Source organism: Myotis nattereri, assembly GCF_964212035.1.
Source record: "Myotis nattereri genome assembly, chromosome: 12".
NCBI classification, from domain to species: Eukaryota; Metazoa; Chordata; class Mammalia; order Chiroptera; family Vespertilionidae; genus Myotis; species Myotis nattereri.
Window position 1 is genome coordinate 5,440,886 of NC_138087.1, and position 12,687 is coordinate 5,453,572.

A 12,687-nucleotide genomic window follows, 5' to 3' on the forward strand; every position below is an offset into this window, starting at 1 on the left:
CAGGGCTGTCAGAGGTAACACACCCGTCCCAGGGCTGTCAGAGGTGACACACCTGTCCCAGGGCTATGAGGTGACACACCTGTCCCAGGGCTGTCAGAGGTGACACAGCTGTCCCAGGGCTGTCAGAGGTGACACACCTGTCCCAGGGGCTGTCAGAGGTGACACAGCTGTCCCAGGGCTGTCAGAGGTGACACACCTGTCCCAGGGCTATGAGGTGACACACCTGTCCCAGGGCTGTCAGAGGTGACACACCTGTCCCAGGGCTGTCAGAGGTGACACAGCTGTCCCAGGGCTATGAGGTGACACACCCGTCCCAGGGGCTGTCAGAGGTAACACACCTGTCCCAAGGCTATGAGGTGACACACCTGTCCCAGGGCTGTCAGAGGTGACACAGCTGTCCCAGGGCTGTCAGAGGTGACACAGCTGTCCCAGGGCTATGAGGTGACACACCCGTCCCAGGGGCTGTCAGAGGTAACACACCTGTCCCAAGGCTATGAGGTGACACACCTGTCCCAGGGCTGTCAGAGGTAACACACCTGTCCCAAGGCTATGAGGTGACACACCTGTCCCAGGGCTGTCAGAGGTGACACAGCTGTCCCAGGGCTGTCAGAGGTGACACAGCTGTCCCAGGGCTATGAGGTGACACACCCGTCCCAGGGCTGTCAGAGGTGACACACCTGTCCCAAGGCTATGAGGTGACACAGCTGTCCCAGGGCTATGAGGTGACAGAGCTGTCCCAGGGCTGTCAGAGGTGACACACCTGTCCCAGGGCTGTCAGAGGTGACACAGCTGTCCCAGGGCTGTCAGAGGTGACACAGCTGTCCCAGGGCTGTCAGAGGTGACACACTTGTCCCAGGGCTATGAGGTGACACAGCTGTCCCAGGGCTGTCAGAGGTGACACACTTGTCCCAGGGCTATGAGGTGACACACCTGTCCCAGGGCTATGAGGTGACACAGCTGTCCCAGGGCTATGAGGTGACACAGCTGTCCCAGGGCTGTCAGAGGTGACACACTTGTCCCAGGGCTATGAGGTGACACAGCTGTCCCAGGGCTATGAGGTGACACAGCTGTCCCAGGGCTATGAGGTGACACAGCTGTCCCAGGGGCTGTCAGGGGCTGGTGCTGGTACTGCTTCAGTCCTCCTTGATTAGCATGTGAGCTCTAAGCTCTCTCAGAGCAGGGCCCTCAGATAATTTGTTCCCCATGGAAGGCAACAGAGCCTTACACTCTGAATAGATGGAGAGGGAGCAAATAGAAAAGACTGTTATTGCTGTTAAGAAAAAAAAAAGACACTCACTGTTACTTCAGTAATTATATTTCTCAAAAATTTTAGGGAAATGTCTACCTTTAGAGGGATTAAAGGTACAGGTATCAGAAGTCATAGTTTAAATGTTAGTTAGCTGACTGCCCTTGGCTTCCACCTTCATGACCAACCCGTCAGGTAAATCGGGCGCTTGAGCAGGCTGTGGCCTGGTCCCAGTCCTGATAGGTGCTCCCGGCTGGATGGAGTTCAGCTCCTCTCCAGAGCCCCACCCTGCGTCCCGGGTCCTCTCGCTCCAGAATCGACAGTCTCCGAGACCCTCGGGGCGTTGGTGTCATCACTGTCCTCAGCTCCCCCTGTGCGGTCCCCCCCACTTTCCCGCCCCGGCTGCTGTGCACCCCATGCTCCACATGGGAGCACCGCGGGCCTCCCGTGGCGCCTGGGGACCAGCCTCTGAGAACACGAGTGGCAGAAACGATGATGCCGAGTGACATCAGCAGATGCCTAACTGACGCCAGACGCAGAAGTTACATAGCCATTGGGGGCGGGGGGGTCATCTTTATTTTATGGCCTTTGTCACTGAAAGGTGACTCTTCCAAATAAGTAGAAAGCTTCTCTGAACTTCCTATTTCCAGTTGATTTCTGTATTGGATGTCACTTCCATTTTCCTGTCTGAGAAAAAGGCTTATCTAGAGGAGAGGCATTGGTTTAGTATCTGGGAGAGCAGCTAAGCCAACCAGCCGGTATCTATGCCTTTCCGGTTCCCTGAGCCTTGCTGGCCAGGGTGTGGCTGCGGCAGAGCCTGGTGGCCCTGGGAGCACGCTGGCCAGCAGCCGGCCCAGCCCGAGGGGGGGGGGGCGCTCAGTGAGGGGAGCACTGGTGTAAAAATAAATGAGCTGATGTTTCCTAAAGAGCACTTCTGTGTGCGCACCAGGGTGTAGATCCTGCTGGAAGATTTGTGGCCTGGGTGGGGGGCGGGGGGGGGAGTGGCTGGCAAGCGCCTCCAGTGCCCTGAGGAGGAGGAGGAGGAGGAGAGCCTCTTCCAGACAGACTTGGTCCAGCCCCCGACACCCTGGTGTCCTTCTGTCCCCGTTACTTAGAGCCTCCCTTTCATTGTCATTCAAAAGACGTTTCACAGCAGGCCATTGAGTTCTAAGCCTGGGTGCATCACCCACTCAGTCTCAGGGCTGGGGGCTTCCGGGACAGGAGTCCCGCTTTCCTTCTCCCAGGACACCCTGTTCTTCCTCGTGACCCTCACATCCGAGGGACTTCCTGGGACGCTGGGCCCTGGCTGGGGCCCGTTTCACTGTAGGTCACCATCGTGGTTAGTTCTCCAGGCCCTTGGAGGAGACAGCCCGTGTCTGAAACACTGCGCCACCCCCATGGGGATGGATGTCTGACGATGTGGAGGACACCGTCACACTCCAGCTGCTGTGGTGTCCTACCCAACACACTGTCTCCTTTTCTTTTTTCTTAACTTCCAGGAAGATTGGCTGGAGAAAGGTAAGTCCTTTGCGACCTCCCAGCGCGCAGCCTGCCAGCTGCGTCCTATGGAGGCTGCAGCGCATGCCACACGCACGCGGAGGGGAGCTGCTCCGCTTCTTGCCTAAGGCCTCGCAGGGCTCCTAGAGAGACTTCTGCCCATCAGCTGCCTCTGAACAGCCATGGCTGCCTCCCGGCCTCGGATCCAGCAATGGGAACCTTTAGATTCTGTTGAGATGTACAGCATAATTATCATAGATCCGTGGTCGGCAAACTGCGGCTCGCGAGCCACATGTGGCTTTTTGGCCCCTTGAGTGTGGCTCTTCCTAAGCCTTAGGAGTACCCTAATTAAGTTAATAACAATGTACCTACCTATATAGTTTAAGTTTAAAAATTTTGGCTCTCAAAAGAAATTTCAATCGTTGTACTGTTGATATTTGGCTCTGTTGACTAATGAGTTTGCCGACCACTGGCATGGATAGTGATTAAATCTGTTTTTTTAATTTTAATTTTAGGGACCTGTTGCAATGCGAGTGGCAAAATTAGCAATTAATCAGGGGATGGAGGTAAGTTACTTAATGGTTGAGTTTTGTTGGAGTAGGTAATGGAGATTTAATTTAAATGAACCATCTTTAGACTTCTACATTATATTTTAATGTTCTAAAATATAGCTGTTTCAATGCCACTGTTACTGAAAGCTACTGAGATTCTTTTTATTTTATTTTATTTATCTTTATTGTTGAAAATATTACAGATGTCCCTTTTTTTCCCCATTGACCCCCTCCACCCACCCACCACCCCTACCCCAGGCCTTCACCGCACTATTGTCTGTGTCCATGGGCTGTGCATATATGTATGCAAGGTCTTTAGTTAATCTCTTCCCAACCCCTGCCCCCCCGCCTTCCCTCTGAGATTCCACAGTCTGTTCTATGCTTCTGTGTCTCTGGGTCTGTTTTGTTCATCAGTTTATTGTGTTCATTGCCTTTCTCTGACTGACTTATTTCACTTAGCATAATACTCGTTTAATTCTGCAAATAGGTGTTAGTGAACTTATCATAATCACAGAATTCGGTGATTTCTCTGATGGCCGCACAGCTTGTGGTTTTCCCATTGAGTTAATAGACTTCCTGACTGTAGTCCATGGAGAATCAGAGCAAAGGGCCTTCTGCGCATTCTCAGTGCCGACACCTTGATAGCGAACACGCATAGGGCGCCTGGCTCTGCACCTTGCACTCCTAGGTGCTGCCTGCTTCACGCGTCTCCCTGCAGGTGCTGCCAGGCGTGTCCTGGACCATCCTGGGCGGGGCTACGGCAGTGGAGGCCAGGCCGGGCCGGGCAGGGCAGGCAGCCGTTGGCGTGGGCTTGCACTTGCAGCAGTTCTGTTTTGGTTAAATGATGGAGTTTTTAAGAAAGATGCTTATTCCTTGCATATCCAGAGCCCACTGTATTATCCTGGGCTTCCTAGCAGTAAAAAGAAATTGAATTTGTTAGCAATAATGCAGTTTTTAACATTTACAAAGTACTTGATTGGTTTTTAAAATTCTTACATAATAGTAACAATATTTAATAGCAAACACCTTATGTGACCCTGGCTGTGTGCCCTGGCTGTCTCACACACATACACCCCCCCCCCCCCCACACACACACACCTCATTTTATTGCACTTTATTGTGCTTAACAGATAATTGCATTTCCATCAACAACCAGGCAAGACCCTCCAACAGCACAGACACGCGGACTCACTGAAGCCTCAGGTGATGGCTAGCATTTTTAGCAGTAAAATATGTTTTAACTAAGAAATGCACATTGTTGCCTTAGACATAGTGCTGTTGCACACTTAATGGACTACACTGTAGTGTAAACACAACTTTTATCTGTGGAGGGAAACCAAAACCGTGTGACTTTACTGTGGCATGTGCTTTATCGCTGTGAACTGGAGCTGAGTCCGCAGCGTCTCGGAGTTCTGCCTGTGTGTCTAGGCACCTTATAGCGTCCTCACCTGCATTAGTTCGTCTCACCCTCACAGCACCCTTGATTGGTAGGAGCTGGGTGAGCCCCTGTGCAGGCGCCTCTCACGCACAGGGAGGTGAAATACCGCCCCAGGGCCTCACAGCTCCCCCGTGGTGGAGGCCGACCTGAACCAGGCCTCGGTTCCAGAGTCCCCCTGCTGGTCTTCCTTGCGATTTGCCACCTTACAGCTGGGGATAGGGTGTGAGTTTGATTTACATTGAGTATCCCGTGCTTTAAAAAGGAATTCCTGCTGACGTGAATTATGCTTTTATCCTCAGGTCGATTTAGTAACAGGCTTGGCCATAGAAGAAGCTTGCTATGCTCAGGTATGTAACACAGTCACAGCCAGTGCCTGCGGTGTAAGTCAGATGACTTACACATGGCTGAGCAAGGTCACACTCACTCCGAAGCCACACAAATGTTAAAATGGTTTCTATTTGACTGTTTCCAGCTCTTCTGGTTGATTCTGTTCACAGACTAATGACGCTTATCTACATAATTTAGAAAACTCTTAGAACAATTCAGTACCATTTGTGCTAGAGCTGTCTCTCTGACTCAGGTTTTTCTTGTGGGTGTGACTGGACCCCTCACTGCAGGTGCAGCGTAGAGGTGGGAGGCGGGCAGCCTGAGCAGGTGCCTGCTGCGGAACATAGGTGTTGAAGACTCACTGCTTTTCCTGGCATTCGCAGCCTTCCCTGGCCCTAATTCAATTACCCAGTTTCCTGTTTTGTACACAAATTATTGGGGCTTTCTGTAGAGGAACAAACGGTCCTTCCTTCCTCCCTTGTCTCCCCCGCCCCCTTCCTCCCGTTCATCTTCCCTTCTGTTTTTCTGAAAGATGTAACTGTTTTAGAGCACCTAAAGTAGCAAAAGCGCTTTGTCCTGCCTTTCCTGAGAATTAGAAACTGCCTCAGCCTCCATTAGACGGTGGTCATGGAAGGAGCGTGGGTGGAGTTACTCTGCCTGGGCGCGTGGAAACCACCACCTGTTGTTGGTGAGCACATGCCGTGAGTGCGGTGAACTATAGCCTTGTACGGAGCCTCTGAGGCCAAAGAAAAAGTCTAAAAGCATATTTGGCCACAAATCACACCTTAACAAACGTAAGGGAACAGAAATCATACCAAGTATTCTGCCAGACCACAGTGGAATTGAACTAGAAATATAGGTGGAAAATCCCACTTTTCAATGGTGGGTTTTAATCTTTAATGAAGGTTAAGCAAGACACATGTGTCAAAGAAGAAGTTTCAAGAGAAATTCAGATGTTGCTGAACTGAATCAAAATGAAAATGAAATTTACCAAAATTTGTGGGAATGCATTGAAAGCAATTGCTTTGAGAGAATTTGTATCATTGAATGCATATATTAGAAAAGAAGAAATATCTAAATAAGTTTCTACTTTATCATTAAGAGCAAGTTAAATGTAAAGTAAGCAGAAGAAAAAATAAACTTTAGAGCAGAAATCAATGAAAATAGAAAAACAATAGAAAAAGTACAACAAAACCAAAAGTTGGTTCTTTGTAAAACTCTATAATATTTATAAACTTCTAGCCAGACAACCAAGGATAAAAGAGAGAAGATAAAAATTACCAACATCAGAAATGCAAGAAGGTCCATCACTGCAGATCCCATGGACACTAAGAAGAATAAAGGAATACTATCAACAGCTCTTTGCCCAAAATCTGATAACCTAGATAAAATGGACCAATTCCTTGAAATACTCAAAATACCAGAATTTGCACAAGGAAAAATCATCTGAGTAGTATGTTTGTTAAAGAAATTAAATCAATAATTAACCTTCCAAAATAGGAAGCACCAGACCCAGGTGGGTTCACTGGTGAATTCTTTCTGACATTTAAGGAAGAAATTATATCAGGTCTTTTTCAGAAAATAGAAGTAGAAGAAACGATTTCTGAAACTTATTCTATGAGAGCAGTATTGCCTTGTTACAAAAACAAAAGAAATTACAAAAAAAGGAAAACTGCAGACTTCTATTTCTGATGAACATAGCTATAAAAATTCTCAACGAAGTATTAGCAAATCAAATCCAACAATGTATAACAAGAATTATATGCCATAACCAGATAAGCAAGGCTCATTCAACACTTGAAAATCAATTAATGTAATCCACCACATCAATAGACTAAGCAGGAGAAATACAATTATATTAACAGATGAGGAAAAGGCATTTGACAAAATCCAACACCCATTCATGATTAAAAACTCTCAGCAAATTATGATTAGAGGGGAGCTTTCTCAACTTAATAAGAATGTCTACAGAAACCTACAGCTAATATATTTAACTATAGTCTGTGCACCAGTGGGATCCCTCAGCCTGGCCTGCACCCTTTTGCAATCCGGGACCCCTCGGGGGATGTCGGACTGCCAGTTACGGCCCAATCCCCGCAGGCCAGGCCAAGGGACCCCACAGGTGCACGAATTCATGCACCAGGCCTCTGGTATGAATATAAGATCTTTGGTAATCTCTTCCCACCCTCTATCCTCCCCCCTTCCCTCTGAAATTCATCAGTCTGTTCCATGTTTCCATATCTGTGCATTGAGTGTCTGCCCTCTGGTGGTCAGTGCATGTCATAGCTACGGGTCAAACAGTCGCTTAGGCTTTTATATATATACTAGAGGCCCGGTGCACAAAAATTTGTGCACTCGGGAGGGAGGGGGGGTCCCTCAGCCCGGCCTGTGCCCTCTGGCAGTCTGGAACCCCTCGGGAGATAATGACCTGCTGGCTTAGGCCTGCTCCCGGGTGGCAGAGGGCAGGCCTAATCCCTAGGTGCAGCCCCTGGTCAGGCTCAGAGCAGGGCCGATTGGGGAATTGGGGCACCACCCCCTGTCACACTCAAGGCAGGGTCGATGGGGAGGTTGCGGCGCCACCCCATCACGCACAGAGCAGGGCCAATCGGGGTTGGGGCGCTGCGCCCTGTCACTCACAGAGCAGGGCCCATCAGGGGGTTGGTGAGCTCCCCCCTGTCACGCACAGAGCAGGGCCCATCTCAGGAACAGAGCAGGGCCAATAGGGAGGTTGTGGCCCCGCACCCTGTCACACACAGAGCCACAGGGCGATCAGGGGGTTTGGGCGCTTCCCCCTATCATGCTGATCCCGGTGCCGGGAGACCTCGCGGCTCCTCTGATCCCAGTGCTGGGAGGTATATTACCCTTTTACTATATAGAATAGAGGCCTGGTGCATGGGTGGGGGCTGGCTGGTTTGCCCTGAAGGGTGTCCTGGATCAGGGTGGGGGTCCCCACTGGGGTACCTGGCCAGTCTGGGTGAGGGGCTGAGGGCTGTTTTCAGGCTGGGACTGAAGCTCCCAACTGCTCCTTTATTTATTTATTTATTTTTTATTCTGAGCCAGCTTTAGCTCTGAGGCTCCAGCTCTTAGGCCTCCGCTCCTGAAAGCAGGTATCTGGTTTGTTTAGGTTGTACAATCGAAACTCTGTATCATCCAGGTCTGAGATCCTGGCTAACTGAAAGCTGGTTTCTGGGGTTTTGTTTAGCTTCTATTTTTGTAACTATGTTTCAAACTGCCAGCTCAGAGGCCTGCAGCAGCAGGCAGGGAACGTTGGAGTCCTCCGTCACTGAAGCAAGCAAGCCTCATGTTAGTTTCAAGCTGCCTGGCTGCTGGCCGCCATCTTGGCTGGCAGTTAATTTGCATATCGACCTGATTAGCCAATGGGAAGGGTAGCGGTCGTACGCCAATTACCATGTTTCTCTTTTATTAGATAGGATAGATGATAAGGAATAGGGCAGGGATGTACCCTCTTACCACTTCTTTTTAGCATCTACCAGAAGTTCTAGCTAATAGAATAAGACAAAAAGAAATGAAAGTTGTACAGATTGGGAGGGAGGAAATAAAACTGTATTTACATATTACATGATTGCCTATGTAGAAAACCCCAAAGAATCAACCAAAAAATCATACTAACTCATAAGCAAGTACAGCAAGATTGCATAACACGGGGTTAATATATACAAAAGTAAGTTGCTTCCCTGTATACCAGCAATGAAGAATTTTAAATTAAAAGCACAATATTATTTACATTAGCAAAAAAAAAAAAATACTTGGGTATAAATCTAACAAAGTATTTGCAAGGTCTATAGAAGGAAAACTACAAAACTGGTGAAAAATCAAAATCTAAGTAAGCCTGGCTGGAGTGGCTCAGTGGTTGAGTATTGACCTTTGAACCAGGAGATCACAGTTCCATTCCTGGTCAGGGCACATGCCCGGGTTGCAGGCTTAATCCTCTGTGGGGGCGTGCACGAGGCAGCCGATCAATGATTCTCTCTCATCATTGATGTTTCTATATCTCCCTCTCCGTTCCTCTCTGAAACCAATAAAGATACATTAAAAAAAAAGATCTAAGTCAATGGAGAGATGGCCCATGTTTATGGATAGTAGGATTTAATATTATTAAGATTTCACTTCTTCACAACATGACCTATATATCAGTGACTTTTTAGATATACCACTAGAAGTGTAAAAATGAGAGGAAAAAATCATGTTTGACTTTATTAAAATGAATACTCTGCAAAAGGCACAGCAAAGAGAATAAAAAGACAAGCTGCAGTCTGCGGGGACGGGGGTGGGGGGTGGGCGGAATCTTTGCAAAACAGTTATGAAGGGTGTGTGTCTAAACTCCCAAAGAACTTAAAACTCAGCAACAAGAAAATAACTCGTTGAAAGGTGGGTAAGAGATTTGAACACAGACCTCACCAGAGTAGATGTACAGACGACAAATGAGCAGACGAAAAGATCCTTAACATACGTCATTAAGAAATGTAAATAAAAATGAGCTACGATTTGGCCATTTCTTACAAAGTGAAGCCGTCTGACCCTGCGGTCCAGCAGGATGTGTTTAAGCAGGCGAGCTGAGACTTCCGTCCACACAAAGCCTGCACCATGTCCAGGGCAGCGTTACTTGCAATGCCCAGATGGCCTTCGGGAGGCGATGGGTAGACTGTGGGGCCCCGACAGTGGAGTATTAGCCACGATAACAGGACATGACTTGCCCTGCCACAGAAAGGCATAAGGAACTGTCATGCGGATTGCTAAGTGCAGGACTTCCACCTAAAAGGCTGCACACTGCATGCTTTCAACCATGTGCCATTCTGGAAGAGGCAGAGGGTCGGGCAGGGATGAATTGCGGGCCGCCCGGGATGTTTAAAGCGGGAACGTTTCTGTAGGGCACTGTCTGGAGGATCCGCACGCACATTGTCAGAGTCCATGAAAGATGCCACTCAGTGAGCCCTAATGCAAACTCTGGGCTTCAGTTAATAATAATATGTGGATGTTGGTTTCATCAGTTGTAACAAATGTACCACAGTCAGGCAAGGTATTAATACTAGAGGATGGTTGGGGTTCTGAGGGAGTCTATGGCAGTGGTCGGCAAACTGCGGCTCACGAGCCACATGTGGCTCTTTGGCCCCTTGAGTGTGGCCACAAAGTTTCAATCACACTGTACGTGCGCGCCCGCACGTGGTATTTTGTGGAAGAGCCACACTCAAGGGGCCACAGTTTGCTGACCACTGGTCTATGGGAACTCTGAACTGTGGCTCAATTTTTTGTGTGACCCTAACCTAAAATTGTCTAAAAAATAAAGCCTATTAATTTTTAAAGTATATTTGAAATGGAGAAAAACCATAGTTGGAATTGGAATAATAAATTTGGACACATAATTAGGATTATTCAAATGACTACTAGATTTCAAAATTTTAGATTGTGTTCGAATTCGTTTTCTTTGATAAAACTTGTCAAAACTGTTTTCCCAGTTTTTACTTTTTGGTACACATCACATAATGTTTTGTTTCTCTTAGACCATTCCAACGAAAGACAGACTTGAAGGTCTTCTGGCTTTTAAGGAGAAAAGATCCCCTCGCTATAAGGGGGAGTAGAACAGACAGCGGCCTTGGAAGTGCGAGTGTAACAGTGTGCTTCTGGGAATGGCTCAGCGCCTGATCTCCGTGACCAAAGCGAGGAGCGGCGAGCCGGCGGCGCCCCTGGAAGCGGCCCACGTGCACTTGTCCCACTGTAATGCCACTCAGCCAGAGTGTAAGCTAGTGTCCCGTCGAAACAGATCCAAACGTAGGTAGGCATTCTAAGACATTTCCTGCATATGAAGCTTTCTGTTCTTAGTTTTTGATGTGAATAATGTATATACTGCACTTCAGGAATAATGTTGATTGTAAGTCTACTGTGCTGCAATATGAAAATAAAATTATTTCTATAGACCCAAAATGCGAAGTTATACAAATAAGTTTCTAAGGGTTCACACACACACACGTGCATCTCACACTGAAAAATGATTGCATAGATATTCTAAGTGAAATTGATCAGACCTAAATAAAATTAGCGAGAAGAAACTTGGGAGTTTTTCTCTCACCCCATTCTTTTCTAATTGAATAAAACATCGCGTGTTGGATTTTAGAAGAAACCAGCTATCCCTGCTGGTTCTCTCTGGTGAGCTCAGTCATCAGAGACAGGCCTGGCACCTGCTGCTCAGCCTCCCGCACGTGGCTGGTCCTGGCCTCCCCAGAAAGAAAATGGCAGCCAGGGTCGTGGGTTAAGGGTGCAGTGCAGCCTGCCTCCCGCTCCCCCCTAGCCCCCCAATTCCTCGCACCTGATTTCAGGAAGGAAAGGAGGTGGCTTTCCCCCTGGCCAGGCAGAGCCTCTAGACTGGGAGCAGCCAGCAGGTCAGTTGGGGTGCCTTGCCTGGGGTGGGCCTATGGGAGCCTGGGGGACTGTGGACTGAGGTGACAGGGGAGGAGGACATCACAGCCCTGAAGGAGCTGAGCTGCCTTTCCTTTGTGTTTGTGTTTGGTTCATCACACCAGGCTGCCTGACTGCGGGCAGCCCTGCTCTCTGGGACCTGTGCCTCATTTAAGGCCCCGCAGCCCCGCCCCGAATGCTGCAGGGCGGAGGGTCGGGGGGGTGGAGAGGGGGCGCTGTGCAGCTAGGACACATTCAGGACGCCTGTTCCTTGCAGCCCGCACTTGGCATCACGATCTCGTTCCTTTTGGAAAGCGTATACACTTAGAAACTCAACACCTAAAAACACACAATCCATTAAAACATGGGCAGAGGACCTGAATAGACACCTCTCCAAAGAGGACGTACAGATGCCAATAGACATATGAAAAGATGCTCAAGGTCACTGATCACCAGAGAGATGCAAATTAAAACCACAATGAGTTGTAACCTCACACCAGTAAGAATGGCTACATCAATAAATCAACAAACAACAAGTGCTGGCGGGGATGTGGAGAAAAGGGAACCCTCGTGCACTGCTGGTGGGAATGCAGACTGGTGCAGCCACTGTGGAGAACAGTATGGAGTTTCCTCAAAAAATTAAAAATGGAACTGCCTTATGACCTAGTGATTCTACTTCTGGGAATTTATCTGAAGAAACCAGAAACACAATTGGAAAGAACATATGCCCCCTATGTTCATCGCAGCGTTATTTACAATAGCCAAGATTTGGAAGCAGCCCAAGTGCCCGTCAGTAGATGAGTGGGTAAAGAAGCTGTGGGACATTTACCCAATGGAAAATTAGGTCATAAAAAGGAAGAAAATGTTACCCTTGTGACAGCATGGGGGGACCTGGATAGCTTACGCTAAGTGAAAGAAGCCAAAGAAAGACAAGTGCCATGTATTTCACGTAGAGTTTAACGAACAAACTGAACTAACAAGAAAAATGCAGAGACTTAGAGAGCAGGCAGGCAGCTGGAGATGGGGCGGAGGAAATTGAGCATAAAGAGAACTCATGGACACGAACGACATTGTGGTTATTGCATGGGAGGAGGGGAAGCAGAGGTGGAAGAGAGTAGTGGGGTATAATGGTGATGAAAAAAATGTTTAAAGAAAATTAAAGAAACTGAGACACTGTTCTGTATCCAGAGGGACACGCGAGAGGAGACAGCCTTCTC

The 12,687-nt window shown here is 48.3% G+C and overlaps 1 protein-coding gene across 3 annotated transcripts in view; it reads left to right on the plus strand.

Moving 5' to 3' along the window:
• The window catches only part of AUH (AU RNA binding methylglutaconyl-CoA hydratase), a 183,828-nt gene extending 172,829 nt beyond the window's left edge, over positions 1-10,999 (plus strand). For all 3 annotated transcript variants that reach the window (XM_081104069.1, XM_081104070.1, XM_081104071.1), the window contains 3 exons: positions 3,259-3,309; positions 5,032-5,079; positions 10,579-10,999. In XM_081104069.1, the coding sequence (XP_080960195.1) occupies positions 3,259-3,309; positions 5,032-5,079; positions 10,579-10,656 (177 nt within the window). In that variant the 3' untranslated portion in view covers positions 10,657-10,999. The remainder of the gene's footprint in view (positions 1-3,258; positions 3,310-5,031; positions 5,080-10,578) is intronic.
• The last annotated feature ends 1,688 nt before the right edge of the window (positions 11,000-12,687 follow it).